General features: G+C 44.3%; 1 protein-coding gene across 4 annotated transcripts in view; it reads right to left on the bottom strand.

The window, feature by feature from the left end:
• Positions 1-20,755, bottom strand: part of CAMKK1 (calcium/calmodulin dependent protein kinase kinase 1) — a 207,420-nt gene that overhangs the window by 29,626 nt on the left and 157,039 nt on the right. For all 4 annotated transcript variants that reach the window (XM_075904382.1, XM_006136070.4, XM_075904381.1 and 1 more), the window contains exons 10-14: positions 19,979-20,178; positions 19,340-19,393; positions 16,660-16,733; positions 4,008-4,095; positions 527-655 (exon numbers count right to left, since the gene is read on the bottom strand). In XM_075904382.1, the coding sequence (XP_075760497.1) occupies positions 527-655; positions 4,008-4,095; positions 16,660-16,733; positions 19,340-19,393; positions 19,979-20,178 (545 nt within the window). The remainder of the gene's footprint in view (positions 1-526; positions 656-4,007; positions 4,096-16,659; positions 16,734-19,339; positions 19,394-19,978; positions 20,179-20,755) is intronic.

The raw sequence follows: 20,755 nt of genomic DNA, 5'->3' as shown, positions 1-20,755 counted from the left end.
AGGGGTAGCTGAGTTAGTCTGTAACTGGAAAAACAAGAAATAGTCTTGCAGCATCTTGGTTGTGCCCACGAAGGCTCATGATACATGTTCTGCAAGTCTTTAAGGTGCTGCAAAACTGTGTGTTGTTTTTTAAGTTTTTCCAGCTGGCATCAGGTCTGGTAACAGTCTTCACACATTTGCATTTCTTTTATCATTAGCTTCCTCTGGTGCAGGCCAACTTGGAGCATGGCCCTCCAGCTATTATCTGAATAGTCTCTTTGATATCAATGCTCACATGGATCAGCCTCCCCCTTCCCCTCCCCACCCCACCCACATGTTGTGGAACCAGTAAACCTTTTGAGGTAAGTTCATAGCTTGAAGGCATGAACAACTCCCCCTGACTTGAACGGCTGCCTAAAGCACTCACATCATACCCTGGAAAGCTGTCCATCCCTCACGTTGAGACTGCTTCACAGGCTGATGGCCCAAAGAAAGTGATACATTTCCTGGCACATAAAACCTTAGAAAAGCTCCTGTTGACACTTACAACAGCTGGCAAGCTTGGGATGGTCTTGACAGAGTTCTTCACCTCCTCCTCAGTCACCTCCACCACAGTGCAATGCTCCTCCTCGAGAGGCAGTGGTTCCTCCCCAAACTTTGTTAGCCAGGGATGTAGCTACATAAAAAAGGGACATAAAGAAAGCGGGGAAAAGAGACACAAAGAAATCTGTGAAGAAGTCACTACAGAGAATCCTAAATGTGAATGTTCCTTGTACTTCACACAGTATGGATGTTTGCTCATATGGGGAAATAAGGATTCATTTTTATTTATTTATTTATTTTTTATTACTACTACTACTACTACTACACTACTACTACTACTACTACCTGCAAGTCAGTATGGCTCTATTTTCTGCATAGGCTGGCACATGCTGAATCAACAAGCTGAAGGGTTAACTCAGGGTACATCTAAACTACATCCCTTTTTCTATAAAGGGATGTAAATTAGATGTTTCGAAATTGTAAATGAAGCCACGATTTGAATTTCCCACCCCCATTTACATAATGGTGGCCACGGCTTTTTTTCAGAAAAAAAAATCCTCAGGGTTACAGGATCATTTGAAATAGGGCATTTCTATCAAAAGATCCCTGTCTGGACTGTGGTTATGTAAATGAAGCGCGGGAAATTCAAATCCCGACTTCATTTACAATTTCGATACGTCTAATTTACATCCCTTTATCGATGTACCCTCAGAGGCTCTGTTGCTCTCCAGCTACTGAGCAACCTTCGTAAGAAATCATCACCACTAACTGTCATTTGGCAGGCATTTTCCAAGGGGCTAAGAGTTAGGCACTCAATTTCCACTGAATTCAGTCAAAACTTACAAAAATCCCAGTAATCAACAGCAGTTTTCTCCCACATATGTAGCCATTTGAATAGCCCTGGCCCAGGAAAAAGGCCACAATATGTTTTCAAACTTCAGTGTCTAGATTTAGGCACCTAAACAAGTGGCTTGATTTTTCAGAAGTGCAGAGCAGCGAGTACTCAACTTGAGACTTCAGATGATGCAGCAGATACTCAGCATCTCTGGAAATCAGGCCACCTAGGAAAACATCTAACATGAAAGCCAATTCAGAACATTTTGGCCTTACGTTAATGAGGTGTCTCAGGATCATAGAGAGGTCCCTATGCGGTGATGTGGCCACACAACTTGCCTTTTTGCCTGGATGTTACACAGACTGATGCTCATGCTATATCAATCATAAACCAGAGCCACCTTCCTACTCCCTTCTAGCTGAGGAACTTGTTTACCCAACATAGGGGGATCTTTGGGGCAGATGGATCACACTGCAAGCTAGGGGACTGTTGGATAAGGAGGCAGCAGCGGAAGGAGGCACAGATGACAGAGAGACAAGAAGGAGGCTTGTCTGAGGATGTGTCCTCTTTCCTTAGGATATAACTAAACGCCACAGGAGTGGCTTCTATGTGGTTTAGGAGCCTGAGGCACCTGCATCTTCCAGCAGTTCTCTCCCTTTCCTTCCCAAGAGGACACTTCACCTTTCTGGGATGCTCCATGCTCCTCTAGTTTAATAACCACATGGCTTACTAGATCATCTTGTAATTAAATTAGCATTGCCTCATACTGCCATGTAAATCATAGAATCATAGGGCTGGAAGCAACCTCAGGAGGTCATGAAGTCCAGCCCCCTGCCCAAAGCAGGACCAGTCCCAACTAAATCAACCCAGCCAGGGCTTTGTCAAGCCGAGACTTAAAAACCTCTAGGGATGGAGACTCCATCACCTCCCCTAGGGAACCCATCCCAGTGCTTCACCGCCCTCCTAGGGAAATAATGTTTCCTAATTTCCAACCTAGACCTCCCCCACTGTAACTTGAGACCATTGCTCCTTGTTCTGCCATCCGTCACTACTGTGAACAGCCTTTCTCCAGCCTCTTTGGAACCTCCCTTCAGGAAGCTGAAGGCTGCTATTAAATCCCCCCTCCTCTTCTGCAGACTAAATAAGCCCAAATCCCTCAGCCTCTCCTCCTAGCTCACGTGCTCCAGCCTCCTAATCATTTTGGTTGCCCTCTGCTGGACTCTCTCCAATGCACCTACATCCTTTCTGTAGTGGGGGCCCCAGAACTGAACAGAATACTCCAGATGTTGCCTCACCACAGCTAAATAAAGGGGAATAATCACTTCTCTAGATCTGCTGGCAATGCGCCTCCTAATACAACCTAATATTCCATTCGCCTTCTTGACTACAAGGGCCAGTTCAGGGCATGAGAGGCCTGTGCCTAACAGTGGTCTAATGTTCTGCATAATACAAGGGGTTTCGAGTAAGGCTCTTTGAAATCAATGTATTTGTATTTGTCCCAGGACCGGCCCCTATGGCTGTCAATCAGAACAGCATCCAGTGTCGTTGTAAGATATACTTGCCTACCTCCTGGGGAAGAGTCCTCACATTCAGTAAGACCCATGCTCATGGCCTACAAGCTATAAAAGGAGTTTAGTGCCGCTGTCCAGAGCATTTTCCAAGAGCTCAGCAAAGAGCTTCTTCACGGCACTTAATTAAATTGTGTATTCTGAAGATGCTTATTCGTGCTTATAACAACCTCTTCAGAAGCAAAAAAATGAAATCCTTCTTATTAAAAGTGTGGAATACCGGAGTTGTGTTAGCATTTCAATTAGGAGACAAGTGTATTCTGGGCAGTGAGATGGTTGAGAAACAGCAATTTCCTCAAGTTCTCCTCCATATAATTGGCTTGATTTTTTTTTGTTAACAGCAATTCCAAAGTAAGTTTAAAAACAATTAAACCTAAATAACTGTGAACAACAAGAGTGATGCATCCAAGATGCAAATTAGGTGAAAGTAGATACAGTCAATCCGCCCCCTCCCTGGCTTTATTTTTTTGTTTCTTTTCAAATAGATGAGACGTCTCAAGGACAGAAAATGGAATCAGTCCTGAAACAAAATTACAAAGCAGCAAGGAGCATTTATTGCTCTGGATTCATGTGCCTTGCAGAACAATGACTCAGGTAATATCGACAGAAATGGATGCTACATGCCTTGATCCCACGGCTGCATTTATAACAGCAGCCAGCATGGTATGAACAACAAGTGTGTACGCATATAGCATTCAGCTTCATAGTCCCTGCAACACACATCTATGTCTGCTAGAGGAATCAGGCTGGATCACTAGAGGTAGCAATTTCAGTGAAAAGCGGAGGTATCAATTACACAAGTGTTTCTGGGAAAGACGGCCAGTGTTTTACTCAGATTTTGACCAATTGTACTTAAAAATCCCTTTTTATTCATATTTTCAAAAATAAACAGCACCAGAGTGATTTAAAGTCATACAAACTTGTAGCAAAGTGAATATACTCACCCTTTGGGCTATCCTGATTGATAAATCCCCAGAACAAAAATACTGGCAACAGTTTGTCACATTACCAGTAATATAAAAGTATGAAATAAGACTATATAAAACAATTTCAAATAAATACAACATTCATGACAAATTTACCTTAATCTCAGGAACCGTTATCCTTGTTTCTGGATTTTTATCCAGCATCCTAAGAATCAGTTCTTTGAGCTCTTCACTTATCTGTGGCCTGATTAAAGACAATACCAATATATGGTTACTAATTACAAATGACAAGTGTATGTGTAAAGTCTCATAGAGTAATATTCTGTTAATGTGCTTAGTTTACAAGAACAACCCACCCCCCCCAAATTGCCAGCAAATTCAGCCTGGGAAGTAAATATCAATTCTTTATAGGCCTTATGATCACCAAGAAGTATAATGTACACCGGATTCTGACTACAGTTACAGATGTATTATCCTCAAAGGCAAAGCAAAGGGATTGTATATAAGTAACTAAGGGCATATCTGAAGACTGGGGGTTATACAGGTATTCTGAGGGCAGAATGAGGCGATGAGGTATAACTGACACAAGTTACATGGTGTTGTACAGATGACACTAAATACAGCATTTTTCTTGCAGAAACATTAACAACAATATGTTGGAAAGAAATAGCCCTGTCGATATTCAAATCCCAGATTGAGTTTGCAGGTTGTATGATTTGATATGGTTCTATGAATGCAGATTAATATTGATTTCATTTTAACATTTCTCTGGAGCTTTTACAAACCAACAACTACAGAATTATGGTAGCAAAGGGTCAAACAAGAGAAAAAGTTTCAATTTCCAAGAAAAGGTTCTTACAAAAAGTAAACACCACAAAGAACATTTGATATTTTAAATAATTTTCCAGGGTTTAATAATCTAGTCCCCAATTCTGCAAATATATACCAAAGGAATGCAATGAAAAAAGTGAACACATTATTAAACGGACAAATCAGATTTAGTACAGAAGGTGGGGTGAGGGAGAGGGAAGGAGGGAAAAACTATTTATTTCATTGACTCATGACTATTCCCTCCCTCCCACGAGGAATAACGCTTATTTCAAATATTTATTTCAAAATAGCGGTAGCATGGACGCTCCACTGCTGCTATTTCGAAATAACTATTCCCCAGAGTTATTCAGAGTAATTACTCTCCAGGGCTTCCTGGGGCTCTAACTCGAGGTAGCCTGTCCACATTAAGGGAGCTTGCCTTGGACTCATTTTGAGGCTTCCCTGTCATAGAATCATAGGACTGGAAGGGACCTCGAGAGGTCATCGAGTCCAGCCCCCCACCCTCAAGGCAGGACCAAGCTCCGTCTACACCATCCCTGACAGATGTTTATCTAACCTGTTCTTAAATATCTCCAGAGAGGGAGATTCCGCCACCTCCCTGGGCAATTTATTCCAATATTTGACCACCCTGACAGTTAGGAATTTTTTCCTAATGTCCAATCTAAACCTCCCCTGCTGCACTTTAAGCCCATTACTCCTTGTCCTGTCTGCACAAACCAAAAGGAACAAATTTTCTCCTTCCTCCTTGTGACACCCTTTTAGATATTTGAAAACCGCTATCATGTCCCCCCTTAATCTTCTTTTTTCCAAACTAAACAAGCCCAGTTCATGAAGCCTGGCTTCATAGGTCATGTTCTCTAAATCTTTAATCATTCTTGTCGCTCTTCTCTGTACCCTTTCCAATTTCTCCACATCTTTCTTGAAATGTGGCGCCCAGAACTGGACACAGTACTCCAGCTGAGGCCTAACTAGTGCAGAGTAGAGCGGCAGAATGACTTCACGAGTTTTGCTTACAACACACCTGTTGATACAACCTAGAATCATATTTGCTTTTTTTGCAACAGCATCACACTGTTGACTCATAGTCAACCTGTGGTCCACTATGACCCCTAGATCCCTTTCCGCCATGCTCCTTCCTAGACAGTCGCTTCCCATCTTGTATGTATGGAACTGATTGTTCCTTCCTAAGTGGAGCACTTTGCATTTCTCTTTATTAAACCTCATCCTGTTTACCTCTGACCATTTCTCTAACTTGCTAAGGTCATTTTGAATTATGTCCCTATCCTCCAAAGAAGTCGCAACCCCACCCAGTTTGGTATCATCTGCAAACTTAATAAGCGTAGATATTGGGATTGAGAGTACATCATTGATGAAGATATTGAACAGTACGGGTCCCAAAACAGACCCTTGAGGAACTCCACTTGTTATCCCTTTCCAGCAGGATTTAGCACCGTTAACAACAACTCTCTGACTACAGTTATCCAGCCAATTATGCACCCACCTTATCGTGGCCCTATCTAAGTTATATTTGCCCAGTTTATCAATAAGAATATCATGCGAGACCGTATCAAATGCCTTACTAAAGTCTAGGTATATGACATCCACCACTTCTCCCTTATCCACAAGGCTCGTTATCCTATCAAAGAAAGCTATCAGATTAGTTTGGCATGACTTGTTCTTCACAAACCCATGCTGGCTATTCCCTATCACTTTATTACCTTCCAAGTGTTTGCATATGATCTCCTTAATTACCTGCTCTATTATCTTCCCTGGGACAGACGTTAAACTGACCGGTCTGTAGTTTCCTGGGCTGTTCTTATTCCCCTTTTTATAGATGGGCACAATATTTGCACTTTTCCAGTCTTCTGGAATCTCCTCTGTCTGCCATGATTTTTCAAAAATCATAGCTAAATGCTCAGATACCTCCTCTATCAGCTCCTTGGGTATCCTGGGATGCATTTCATCAGGACCTGGTGACTTGCTGACATCTAACTTTCCTAAGTGATTTTTAACTTGTTCTTTGTGTATCCTGTCTTCTAAACTTACCCTCTCTCTGCTTGTATTCACTACGTTAGGCACACCTCCAGACTTCTCGGTGAAGACCGAAACAAAGAAGTCATTGAGCATCTCCGCCATTTCCAAGTTTCCTGTTACTGCTTCTCCCTCCTCACTAAGCAGTGGGCCTACCCTGTCCTTGGTCTTCCTCTTGCTTTTAATGTATTTATAAAAGGTCTTCTTGTTTCCCTTTATGCCTGTAGCTAGTTTGATCTCATTTTGTGCCTTTGCCTTTCTAATCTTGCCCCTGCATTCCCATGTTGCTTGCCTATATTCATCCTTTGTTATTTGTTCTAGTTTCCATTTTTTATAGGACTCCTTTTTTATTTTGAGATCATTCAAGATCTCCTTGTGGGCGCACTATTTCCAAATAGTTATTTCAGGAGTTATTATTTATTTCAAAATAATCTCCTAGTGTAGACATGCCCAGAGAGGGCAGGGGGAGGACAGAAATGCAGCACGTCCTGTAACTTTGAGAACCAAAGGGCCCGATTTTCACTAACACGGAGACTCTAACACTGCTCTGGCTGTGTAAAGGGGTCAAAGTTCAAAACAGTGTCGAACACAGTGCATCACAAATCTGAAGTGCCTCGATGGACGGTTCTGTAGAATTTAAGTTCCGGTATCCAGAATGGGATATTCGGTTTTGTTTTTCCTGCAAATGTGTGGGAATTCATTCCTTATATTTGGGATGGGGGAGGAGGGATCGTTTTGGCTAGAGCTGGATAGTGTGCAGGCTCAGAGCAAGCTTCCCTACTGCTCTGCTACTGCCTCTCCCTCTTCTGCCCCCCACCTAGGCACTCAGCAGCTGCCTAGTATGGGACCCAGCGCACACAGAGCACGAGGACGCAGGAGGCAGTGTCCTGGAGCTGCCTTGTCAGCCTCAGCCAAGGAGGGGATATAGGGAGCCTCGATCCTCCCCTCTTTAGGCATACGCAGCTGCACAGGGCACCACTAAAATTGCCCTGCAGGGCAGCTAAGCAGAGCTCTAGAGAAACAGGGGTGGAAGCTCTGGGGAGGTCAGAGTGCAATGCCTGCTCAGACTACACCCAAACCACCATCCAGGACCCCACCAGCCTGGCCCCACCCAGAACCCCTGGGCTATGTCTACACTGGTGGGTTGTTGCGCCAGAAGTATTCAAATGAGGCTAAGCGTGGAATATCGCCGAGCCTCATTTGCATACCTAATGAGCCGCCATTTTAGCGGAAGAGGCTCTTGCGCTAGAAGGAGCTGTCTACACTGCCCCTTCTTGTGCAAGAAAAGCCCTCGTGCGCAACGCCGTTACACTGATTATTTTCAGGAATAGCGGCATTGCACAAGAGGGTTTTTCTTGCGCCAGAAGGGGCAATGTAGACAGCTCCTTCTAGCGCAAGAGCCTCTTCCGCAAAAATGGCGGCTCATTAGGTATGCAAATTAGGCTTGGTGATATTCTAGGCTTAGCTTCATTTGCATACTTCTGGCGCAACTACCTGCCAGTGTAGACATAGCCCTACTGTACGTGTATCGGGATGGAGTGTTGCTGCCCCTGAGTGCCCACCCTCCCCGTGCTCCGGGACACAGGAGGCTCAGACCACATGCCCTCCACCCTCCCCGTGTACTCCAGGGTCAGGGAGGCTGGGGCCGCATGCCACCCCTCCTCCTGATGGTGCTCTGAATAGGGGGGCTCATGGCTCCCATGGGGGGGCAGGGCCTGGGCAGAAGTGGTGGGGCTGAGGGCTTGCCTCCCCCAGCCCTACCTTCACCCACTGCCCATGGCTGCCCTAGGTTCCTGCAGTGACTGGATTTTTAGTGTCTGTTCACCAGTGTTAACTGGATACCTGGCGGTGTATTCCTGCTGCATGGAGGAGGGAAAGGAAGCTGCAAGCTGAGCTCCTTCAGAGCCACAGGGGCTGCTTTGCCTTTCCGGCTGGCAGTAGTGCTTCAGCAGGGCTACCTGCTCACTCCCTGACCCCCCAACTCTGGTCATGTCCCCTGTGGGACCAGTTGGACCTAAGGCCTTATGAGCCTAATGGTTAATTTGGCCCTGAAATGAGAATCAGGTCTAGAGAATGGTACAGGAATGACCATTCAAGCACTGCCATTTCTAGACTGCCGCTCACACGATATTTTAGGCAGAGAGCAGGAAGGGGAAAAGCCATGACACTCCTATAACAAGACCTGGACTATGCCTAATACTTGTATGTGCAAAAGCAGCATTAATGTGATTAAAAAAAGAAGACAGGACAATGCTCTCGTCTGATATTTTCCTAGGAGCCAGGCATACACAGAAATAATGAAAAGCCACAAGGAAGGGCAAATGCATGGCTGTCTTTGTTGCAGACCAGCTCTGTGGAAAATTCATGCAGTTTTGGGTAAGGTGCGGTTGAAAAGGAATGTAATTATCCAGTTGATGAGAGAGAAAAATTTCCATGCTCTGGCTATTCACTATGTCAATGCCAAACAAAATGTCCTCCACTTAATAAAGCACGTCCACATGCCACGTCAGAGGAGATGTGCAGGGAATTCTGGGTCTGTTCCAAGGGACAGCATGTGCACCAAAATGGGGAAAATATCTTCCATGTGTTTTGAACATATGGGCACAAATGTGTTTGTGTGCCTTCCCTCAGAGACTCATGGAGAAGTCTCCTTCACTCCAATCTAGAAGCACTCATATCATGCTTGACAATTTTTTCAGCAGAGGATTCCTCAATACTTTGGAGCTCGTTAATACCATTTCCCAATCAGCAGGAAGTATTGGTAGAGCATGGCACAAGGATTTCTCACAACTGGAACATGTATCAGTGCGGCCAACCACAATCACTAGGGAAGCCCTCAAATAATCATGGACTGGCATAAAAACCATGTTTGGGGTCTCTTAAATTCCTGTCTGGACTTGGAGGAATTAAAGTTCACGTTTTCCAGCTTTTTTCTCCACAATGAAGGGAGAAAATAAAAAGTGTCTTTATTTTTCTAAATGAAAACTGAGATTCTAACATTCCCAGAAGCTTGGAAGAACACAGTATTGTGAGACTCCTGACAAAATGGTGGGAGTTGTCCTTACTGCATGGAGCCTCCATTGCAGGTCAGAAGAAGGACAACTCAACTTTAGATCCTTATTGCAATCACACACATAGAAGTTCTTGCACTCTTAACAGATTTCTGGACATAAAGCCTTTACTGATTTGCTGTTATTCCTGAATCATTTTTATTTAGTGCCAATTGTAACCTACTCCAAAATGAAATTATGGCTAAACCCATTTTTTCCCCTCAAATATCTGGTACAATCCATTAGAATTTAGATGCATCATTCCCATTCGTATGAACAGAGAGGCAGATTTAAAGAAAATATTTACCCGTCTCTCTGGCCTAAGGGGTGCTGAAAGTTACATTTCTTTATTTAATCGTTCATAAGGCAGAGATGTGTTTCCATGGTCCCTACGTACACAGAAATTTGTGTATATTGTAGCTATGGTAAAATAAATTGATGCTAAAATGCCCCTATATATAGCGAGGTGCTAATTCTGTGGGAGGTCTGAGTTGGAATCAATCCAGGGAGTTCTTGCTTACTATGCATCTCTTTGCTACCATCTTTATCAAATAAATGGATTTAGTTTAGACAGTAATCACCACACAGTAACTCTTTCTACCTCTCAACATTTTAATGAGGGTTTTTTTAGACTGGGAGAATAGGTCACCAAGAAGTCAAAATAAATCATGCAGCAAGAGTTATTGCTGAAGGAGACGGCTGAATGAAAAAAAGGTTTCTTAGTGCAACCCAGTTAGCCCATTAAATGTTAATAACTTACCGTGGAGACAGATGGGAACAGTCACTCATAAGCTGACTGCTAACCCAAATATAAGATGGATGAGAAATGATGGGCAAATTGCCCAGGACCCGAGAGAGCAGAGACATGACTACCAGAGAAACAAACAATTTTTTGTGGCAGTTCTGTTAAAACAAACATCCATCTAAACCCATGCAGCAGTGGCAAAGAATGAATTACACCCTAGTGATTTCTGCCCATATTTGCAGTGTTATAGGCCTGATTATAATGTGCTGACTGCTCTCAACTCTAAGGGCCAGATTTTCAGAAAGACTCAGCACCCACACTTGGTGCAAGATTTTCAACAGTTCAGTTCCACATTAGGCAGAAATGACCAAATTCTCAAAGGAGCTCACTTTGGGTGTGTCTAGACTACATGCCTCCTTCGACGGAGGCATGTAGATTAGCCAGATCGGAAGAGGGAAATGAAGCCGCGATTAAAATAATCGCGGCTTCATTTAAATTTAAATGGCTGCCCCGATCTGCCGATCAGCTGTTTGTTGGCAGATCGGGGGAGTCTGGACGCGATGCCCCGACAAAGAAGCCTTTCTTCATCGACACAGGTAAACCTGCCAGAGCATGGAAATTTTTCTCTCTCATCAACTGGATAATTACATTCCTTTTCAACCGCACCTTACCCAAAACTGCATGAATTTTCCACAGAGCTGGTCTGCAACAAAGACAGCCATGCATTTGCCCTTCCTTGTGGCTTTTCATTATTTCTGTGTATGCCTGGCTCCTAGGAAAATATCAGACGAGAGCATTGTCCTGTCTTCTTTTTTTAATCACATTAATGCTGCTTTTGCACATACAAGTATTAGGCATAGTCCAGGTCTTGTTATAGGAGTGTCATGGCTTTTCCCCTTCCTGCTCTCTGCCTAAAATATCGTGTGAGCGGCAGTCTAGAAATGGCAGTGCTTGAATGGTCATTCCTGTACCATTCTCTAGACCTGATTCTCATTTCAGGGCCAAATTAACCATTAGGCTCATAAGGCCTTAGGTCCAACTGGTCCCACAGGGGACATGACCAGAGTTGGGGGGTCAGGGAGTGAGCAGGTAGCCCTGCTGAAGCACTACTGCCAGCCGGAAAGGCAAAGCAGCCCCTGTGGCTCTGAAGGAGCTCAGCTTGCAGCTTCCTTTCCCTCCTCCATGCAGCAGGAATACACCGCCAGGTATCCAGTTAACACTGGTGAACAGACACTAAAAATCCAGTCACTGCAGGAACCTAGGGCAGCCATGGGCAGTGGGTGAAGGTAGGGCTGGGGGAGGCAAGCCCTAGACACACCCTTTGGGGACTGACAAGTTTGGATATTCTGGATCTTATTTGAGCGCCTAAATGGGAGCCGAGCTCTTCATCTGCCCCCTTCCTGACTTTTGTAGGAATCGAGGCTGCTCAGCTGTACACAGGGGAAGGCCCTTAAGCATCTCAAAAATGATTCACATCGCTGGGTAATGATTATCTGGCTACAGTTTGGGCTGGGTGATCCTGGTTCTACACCAGGAGCATGTTTCATTAGACTTTTAATTTCCTCATGCCTACTTCTAAGTAGTGAAGTAACTTTATTTCTAGATTTTGATTAACATGAAGGATTAATTAATGCAAGTAGGTCAGGAATTCTCCGTCCAGGTATTTCGCTGAATTGGAAAAACCGAGCTTTGGCTGCCTCATCCAAAAGCAAATGGTGAAATAAATGAATCATCACCCAAAAGCCAGCGTGTCGGCCCAAAGCTGAGAAAGTGCTGAGAAGGGGCAGGAACGTTTATATCCATTTATAGCCCGATCTACACTACAGACAGAGCCCTAGTAAGCATGACCAGGGACTCATTTGACGGGGTACAGAAAGTATGGATCACATAACAGTGTTTTCCCCACTACAACTGTGTTTTAATTTGGTTGGCTTGTACACATCTGCCATGCTGCACAATCCTGACATCAACAGATCGATATTTTTAAGGCCAAACAGAACATGATGATTGTGCTGTCTGACTCCTGCATAGCACAGGGCATGGGATTTTACACAGTAATCCTTATAGTTGATGGAATTGTATCATCATTATATTCAGCACATTCTGTGAAACATGCAGACAGCAGTTTCATATAGCCTTAGCTATGTATGCCAAAGGTGGAGGTTAAATGTTTTTCACTTGGTGTACTGCACAGACCCGGGGCCTGGTTCCCTACTGCCACGTACGATGTGTCGTTATTTACATCCTGTGCAAAGTGAGTGTAAAAGAGTACCAATATCAGAATGAAAGCATTTTATACCCACTTTGCACAGGTGTATGTGAATACATGACATGCAAGGCAGGGAATAATCGGACAGCAGTACTGGTTAAACATGTACAACAAGGATCCTCCCTATTCATATCTGAACCCAGGTAGAACCCAGTGCTGCAATAAGGAACAGCCACATGATTAGGAATCATGTGTTTATCATGTGGCATGGACGGTATCAACTTTGCTGCATCCTAGTTGCCAATTTAGTAAAAAATCCCATCCCAGTGTAGGTAGGAATTCTGGAAGAGAGCTTTCCGTATATCCACAAACAAGGAGAAGTCCCGTGGCACCTTATTGACTAACAGATTTATTGGCGCATAAGCTTTCGTGGGCAAAGACCCACTTCGTCAGATGTACCTGATGAAGTGGGTCCTTGCCCACGAAAGCTTATGCTCCAATAAATCTGTTCATCTAAGGTACCACAGGACTTCTAATTGATTATGAAGATTCAGACTAACACGACCACCCCTCTGATTCTTGTTTCATATATCCAGTCCATCAACAGCTTTGTTTCATCCTTTGCAGGGCCAACCGTTATCCTCCAACACAAGTCTCATTCCCAATTAATATTCTGCACAGGAAATATCAAAGGATGTCGCGTTACATGATTATCCAATAGTACAGCTCTGTTGTGTCCCACATCAAGCTACACCAGGGTTATCAGAGCAAATAGCTCAGACTTCCATTACCTCTTATCACAGGACTTTGATACAGGGCACTACAATTCTGATTCTTTCTGGGTGGTTGGCTAATTTTAATAATGGGGCTGCTGATAGAAGGCAGGAGTCTGACTAATCTGCGGACAGACTTTTCAGCTAGGCAGTTCAAGTTTACAGGAATAGAACAACTGATTTCTGTGGGTCAAGAGAACAGAGCCTTCACATGTATCCCCTGGGACTCATCCCTGTGAGCCTTCTGGGTCATGCTGTGTCTGCCCTTCCACTAGAAACAAAATACTCAAAACATCCCGCGCTCACTGGTCCCAACATGACGTTCACAGGAGCTCCCAAGATAGCTCTCTCATGTATTATTAACTCTTTAACTTCTATACTGACACTCATTGGCACAGCCTGTCTATTTTTGAATGGACATCAGCAAGAAAAAAAACTCAACCCCATAATTACAAATGACATGAAATTACTCTCATTATTACTATAGGATACAGGCAACAAGACAGACGTAGGTGTTACTATTTCACTGTATTATTGGGTCTAACAGAACAGCATTTGTGATCCACCCACTATTGCAGGGTGAAACTCATCTCGGGAAAACATTTCTCTAGACTGATGCTACTATCCCGCTGGATTTGGCTTCCATGGGTTTTGAGTTCTTCCAGCCTCTTGAACTACTGACTTACTTAATATAGCTTAAGTCAATTTATTTTCTCCTTACTACTACAGGTTGAACCTACAGAAAGGATGTGGGTGCATTGGAGAAAGTCCAGTGGAGGGCAACAAAAATGATTAGGGGCCTGGAGCACATGACCTATGAGGAGAGGCTGAGGGATTTGGGCTTGTTCAGTCTGCAGAAGAGAAGAGTGAGGGGGGATTTGACAGCAGCCTTCAGTTACCTGAAGGGGGGTTCCAAAGCGGATGGAGAGAGGCTGTTCTCAGAAGTGACTGATGGCAGAATGAGGAGCAATGGTCTCAAGTTGCAGGGGGGAAGGTCTAGACTGGAGATTAGGAAAAACTATTTCCCTAAGCAGGTGGGGAAGCACTGGAATGGGTTCCCTAGAGAGGTGGTGGAATCTCCATCCCTAGAGGATTTTAAGTCCTGGCTTGACAAAGTCCTGGCTGGGATGATTGAGTTGGGGTTGGTCCTGCTTTTAACAGGGGGCTGGACTCGATGACTCCTGAGGACTCTTTCAGCCGTAGGATTCTATGAACCTCCTAAATCCAGGACTCTCTGGTCTGACAACATATGTGATACAGAAGGACCACAGATGGTGCTGTACCAAAGAGCTCTGGCGGCCAGGAGTGGGAGCAGGCCAGGAGTCTGGTGGCTAGAAAGTTCCAGCCTGCGACAGCAGTGGCTGGGGAGCCTCAGCTGGGCAGGGCAGAAGCTGGGCTACTGGTGGTCCCTGGGGAGCTCTAGCAGAGCTGGCTATAACTGGAGTCTGCTGCCTGGAGCCTGGCGGCAGCAGAACCAACAGCAGAGAGGGGTAGCATGCTGGGAGGCCGGTGACAGGGGACCTCCCCTGGTCCAGCAAATTTCCGTAGGTCCTGAGGGTGCTGGTCCAACCTGTATTTAGTTGCATTTAGTGTTATGTTCATTAGTCACAGAGTCCTAGATCTTAAGCTATGAGGAAAAAAAGGGGGGGGGGGATTGTAAAAACCATTACAGATGCCAGGGCTTGTGATACTTTCTTGGCACCACCAAATGGGCAGGTTGCAGTTTCTAATCAATCAGTGAGCCGACGGCACCTCTGGTGTGTGTCTATTCATCCTGTCTTTTTAGCAGGCTGAGTTAGGCAAGTATCTTAACCCTGCAGCACTCCACTAGAACACAAGGGTTGAGATGAAGAATTCTGCTACAGCAGCAGGTTTCACAGATAGACTGTAGCCAGACCTGCTTCTAGTAGCTGCTTTTCTGATTACCCTTCTAGGGTTCCCTTCTCTATACACAATTCCTTATGGATATCATGGCATGGTGCCCTGATAGCTTCCATCTCTGTATTGCAGCAATTCCCGAAGCCCACTCGCTTCACGCTAACACTCGTATCTTTTTGTAAGCGATGAGGGTATTGAACTGCTGAATTTGGCTTCAAGAATAAATACCCTTCTTCAGCAGAAGAGGTGTTGGCACATACTGCAACACTCTGGTTAGCAGAGGCCCCTGCGCTGAAACCCTGTGGCAATATCCAACAGGGCAGACCCAAAGCAGTCTCCACTCACTCCAAACCTTTGGAACTGGCTTCCTCCCAAGGTTCGTAACAAGCCAGGTTTTTCTGCATTCTGGACATGTTGCAAGGCCCTTGGGGACTGTACAGAGGGTGGTTTGGTGTCATTAGGCTCTCTCAGTTGATCTTGGGTCACTGTTGTGTCTGATTTGTAGTGCACTGTTTAAGATTAAGGGTGCTATAAGAATTAGAGGGATATTCTTTGGTTAGACTTCACAAAAACCCAAAATAAATAAATATTTTACATTATATTTTACATTACCGTGGGCACCTATCAGCCCTTACTCAAGTTACTTGCTTTGACTTAGCATTGGAAACCTTGGTAAATTGCTTCGGACCAAAATTCTCTCTTCATATATGTTGCACCTAGCTCCAGAGGACTGCTTGTTTGTGGCCAGAGTTTGGCCCTGGAATGTCTTACTTTCACAAACAATAGAGTGGATAAGAAGCAAAAGAAACAAAGAACAGACACAGCCCAACTGGAACAGCATCCCCAAAGCCACCACAAGGAGACTAGCTCAGCTGGAGAGGAAAGAGAATTCAATGGTTAGAGTGAAATATTGGAGACTCAGAATTTAAGTCCCTGCTTTACAACCAATTTCCGTTGGGCAAGCTGCCTAGTCTCAGGCCTCAGGTTCCCATCTATAAAACAGGGACCACAGCATGTCCCTACCTCACAAGGGTTTGTGAAAATAAACAGACTGAAGATTTATACAAATACAGATTTCTATTAAAGCACAATAAGATATTACAACGATGCAGGCCATATCAGTGCCTTACACAGTTAGGAAACCTCAGAACAAATGCAACATCAGGGAGGACGCAGAAGAATGAAAAACACATCACTGGTGTATACAGCACAACGGGCACCTGTTATAATTTATGTTGCACTTTTGCAAACAGCACTTTCATTTTACAATAGCACAGTAAAGTTTACTTACTCTTCTGGGAACTCCACTACCTTGTTCTTGATCTTGTTATGGAGAGCCAGAATGTACTCATCTATGAAAGGGCACTGCAAAACAAACCCATGGTTTTTCAACTGTTAGTTAGTGCATCTCAAATGGTTAACAGTTGCAAATACGCTTGTGTCATAAGTCCCTTCTGAACTTGACCCAGAAGATACATGCTGGGTATGTTAGTAAAATCTACCCACCTCTCACAAGCAGTTTTATGCCTTACTTAAAAAGTTAAATTCAGAGCTTTTAAAAGAGCGGGGTCACCCAATGAATACAGCACTGGAATAGTTCTCAAGAGATCTGGGTTCTATTCTGGACTCTGCCACTGACTTGCTGGGCTACCATGGGCAAATTATTTCACTGCCCTTTGCCTCTGCTTATTCACCTGTAAAATGGGGGTAATAACACTAGTGTTCTTTGTAAAGCACTTCTAAGATCTACAGATGAAAAGCTGTGTATATTATTGTTTACCACACAAAGGATAAAATTATCTCAAAAATAAATAATGGAGAATTAACTGTCTGAAAACAAAGAAGAAGCAAGAAAATTACCCAAGGGCTAGGGGATGGAATCCAGAATCTACCCTACACACATGCTACTTGCAGGAAGGCTGCGGGTTACCATGCACCCCTCTTCCAGTCTGTGGAATGTGTCTGCTGCTGCATTAGACTCCTAGACACAACTTGTATGCACAGATACAATGGTTCCATTCCTGCCCCTCTCCCCTCAATGCACTCCTGAACACCAGTTTATCTGGAGCCAGGGAGAAACCCTTATTCATAACACACACACAAGGGTGTAGTCCCCATGTGGTGTTGCTCTCCTAGCCAATGCCGTACAGGGTTACTATGGAGATTTTTTTATCAGAAGGACATTGAAGTACAGTGGCCATATTTTCCAAACCAAAAATTGGGACACATGATTTGACAAAGGATTTTTTTCTGATTTGTGAGCGGTCTGAGTGTGGGGTCTCGTTGGAGGTGGTGAGTTGGTGGGCTGGGTGTACGTGGTGTTGGCAGGGTGGTGAGTGAGCAGGCTGGGGCAGGGTGTTGGGAAGGTGGTAAGTGAGGGGGTTGGGGGTGCGGGGTGTTGGAAGGGCAGTAAGTGAGGGAGGACCCTTACTTGCTTTCTTGCGGCTCCCAAAACCATGCCCCAGGCACTGCCTTGCACTACTCCTATTGGACAGATTCCGGAGCAGCGGGAAAAGCCTCCAGGAGGTGTGTCCCTGCGCTGCTGTTCCCCCAGCCAGGGGGAGAGGGAGTGGCAGCGGCAGCGCGCATAGCTACTTCTAGCTGAGCTTCTTTCCTGGAAGCCAAATCTGGTGGGAAGCCTCAGGGCTCTCCCCCCCCCCACTCCCCTGAAATATTTGCCGAAATATTGGAATTTCTGTGACATTTTGATAGTTCATGGGGACAACGGGAAAGAATCTTTGAATTTGGGACTGTCCTGGAAAATCCGGGATGTATGGACAGCGTAACTGTAGGGAGCCTACACAAGTAGGAGAATTCCACTCAGCAGACCACAGGGGTATATTTTTATATGATACATAACAAATTGCTTCCTTTTTCAGTTGCCTGCTATTATGTCCGTTCACAATTTTGAGGCCTCCCATGACTACTGGTCATGTCACAGTCTCCCCTGACAGCGCTGGCTGCTTGCAACGTCATTGACTTTTGCAGGTGAAATAGAATCTTGAGCGTCAAGTCTTCACAGGTGCTGGACACAGGTTTCACATATTAACGATGACATTTACTTGAGAGCTCTGTTCGTGATCTAGGATCTTCAACAGATTTTAAAATGCTCCAAAGAACAGCTTTACAGATTGTGGGCACTAGCCACCTACGCCATGCCTAGAATAGTCTTCCTACATCACTTCTTAAATTTTCTGTGCTAAATTCAGACACATGGGCTCAACACACATTTGTAACTTTTCCTAGTTGACTGATCTATGCTTAAATGCCGGCTCTTCCTATCTGAGCAATATGGGTGGGTGGGCAGGAGCAGGGCTGTTGCGACTAAGTGGATGTTACATGAGCCACTCTGCCACTTGCAGAATACCTTCTGGGCAGTGTGTGGGAAGGCACAAATGCTTTACAGCTCGTCTAAAGACAGCAGGGTAAGCACCTGCTTCTGGTGGGTGAGGGGATGACTTTTTGGCATTGTCCCCTTCACCGTCTGGCCAAGGCAAGTTATAAAATAAAGGGAAATGAATGCGCAATGCACAATATTTATTGTAAAACCAGCTCTATCAGGGTTTCTTGGAACAGAACTGTCCACTGGTTTTATTTACCTTACTTCTTCCCGTCTTCTCCATACCACAACACATAGGGAAATGATATCGCTGTGGGGCAAAATCCTGAGAGATGCACAGTCAACTTTCACCCTCTTCAGGAGTTGGTGCAAATTTATTTTAGAAACAGACCAGTGTGTAGTTATCTGAACTAATGAATGACCCTGAATTAGTTAAACCATTTCACAGCAATAAAAAAAACCCCAACTTGCTCCTCTACATTTTACTTTGGAACTGTGCAGTGTGATTTGTGGGGCCCTGCATGGCCTGGGGAGGATCCTACAAAACCATAAAGATTTTTTGCTCGTGCAGACTAATAATAACCAAGCTGCGTCTCCTTTATAAAATTCAATTGTTCTGAAATCATCTTACCTTCCCATTTACAAAGCAATACAAAGTAATTCCCATGGCCCATACATCAAGTGCCTGAAAGAAAGCAATTGCACTTAGTAAATTAGGTACAACACCTAGATACATTTTAGATCAGCCAGTTATTTTCTCAAGCATAAAAATAAATTGTTTTATTAGGAACCCAATTTTATAGATATTGAACAATGTAATTAGATAAGTACATTGCTATATGCACACAAAGAAGTCTGCAAACCACTTGGCACACTTTGATCACTCTTGGCCAAATTCTGCCCACTTTAATCACATCCAGTAGCATCTCACTGTACAAACAATGCCATTCATTTTAATCAGACTACTTGTGGAGGAAGACACACACTACTGAACAATGAAGACTGGCAGAAATCAGACCTACACGAAGAATAATGGATCAAAACTTGAAGCCTCCTTCAGACAAACCTCCTGTTGGCGTCTACAGGAGTTGTGTCTTGAGTAAAACAGAGTTAGGACCTCAGGATTAGACTCCGTAATAGTACAAGAAATATTCTGCTCTATTTCGCTTTGCCTGTGAACAGAGAGGCACCAATGAGGGTGATGATACCCTTCTTTTCATGTTCCCCGGATCATAAAACTCAGATTAATTAGAGGGGCTCCAAGACCTACCTTGCCACTGAAGCTTTTGCCAGAGTCGGAAATCGCTTCTGGAGCCATGAAAGCCGGTGTCCCAGCACTGCTGGAAAGCTGGGCGTCATTCCCTTCAAACTGATTGCTGACTCCAAAATCCGCTATTTTGACATGCCCATCATCTCCCAAGAGCAGGTTGGAAGGCTTGATGTCACGGTGAATGATCTTCTGATAGTGCACTGTAAACAAATGGGGGAATATGCTCTTCAAACGCTACCCAGCAGATCAGGAAGAAACCACTTTTTCCTGGGTATAGAACAGTACCCTTCCTTCTCCAACAACTTACTTGCTATACCCAGGCCTAGGCATCCGACTTTAAAAAGCCAACCACACCATCATACTTTCCAAAATAGTTGTTGACCCACTATAGGTTTGTAGTAAGCCTTGGACAGTCCTCTTGGGGAGTTTGAAAATATTTTCCCCTTGCTGGGCTTAGTATTTTTGAAACTTTCTCTTACATTTTGAATCATCAGAAAAATCAGCACGGGCAGCTCTATTGAAAATGACAGCAACCTTACTTTATGTGGTGTAAATTAATCAGCTGAAGCATTTTTAATTATATGTGTCATCACTTAAACCAGCACCGCCCTGGGACCAGTGCTTGTCGGAGGACTGTTGTTCTGCATATCAAAGGAGGATAATCTCCAGTGTGGTATGGCGAGCGGAAATGGAGGACAGACACATTTCAAGAGAAACTGAGCTTGGCAAGGGACCAGGACTGAGGAAGAACAAGGCAGGGTTGGGTTGTAACTAGAT

The sequence above is a fragment of the Pelodiscus sinensis genome, chromosome 21 (genome assembly GCF_049634645.1).
Source record: "Pelodiscus sinensis isolate JC-2024 chromosome 21, ASM4963464v1, whole genome shotgun sequence".
Lineage (NCBI taxonomy): Eukaryota > Metazoa > Chordata > Testudines > Trionychidae > Pelodiscus > Pelodiscus sinensis.
Note: the sequence above shows the minus strand (reverse complement) of the source record. Positions and strands in the feature narration are given on the sequence as shown.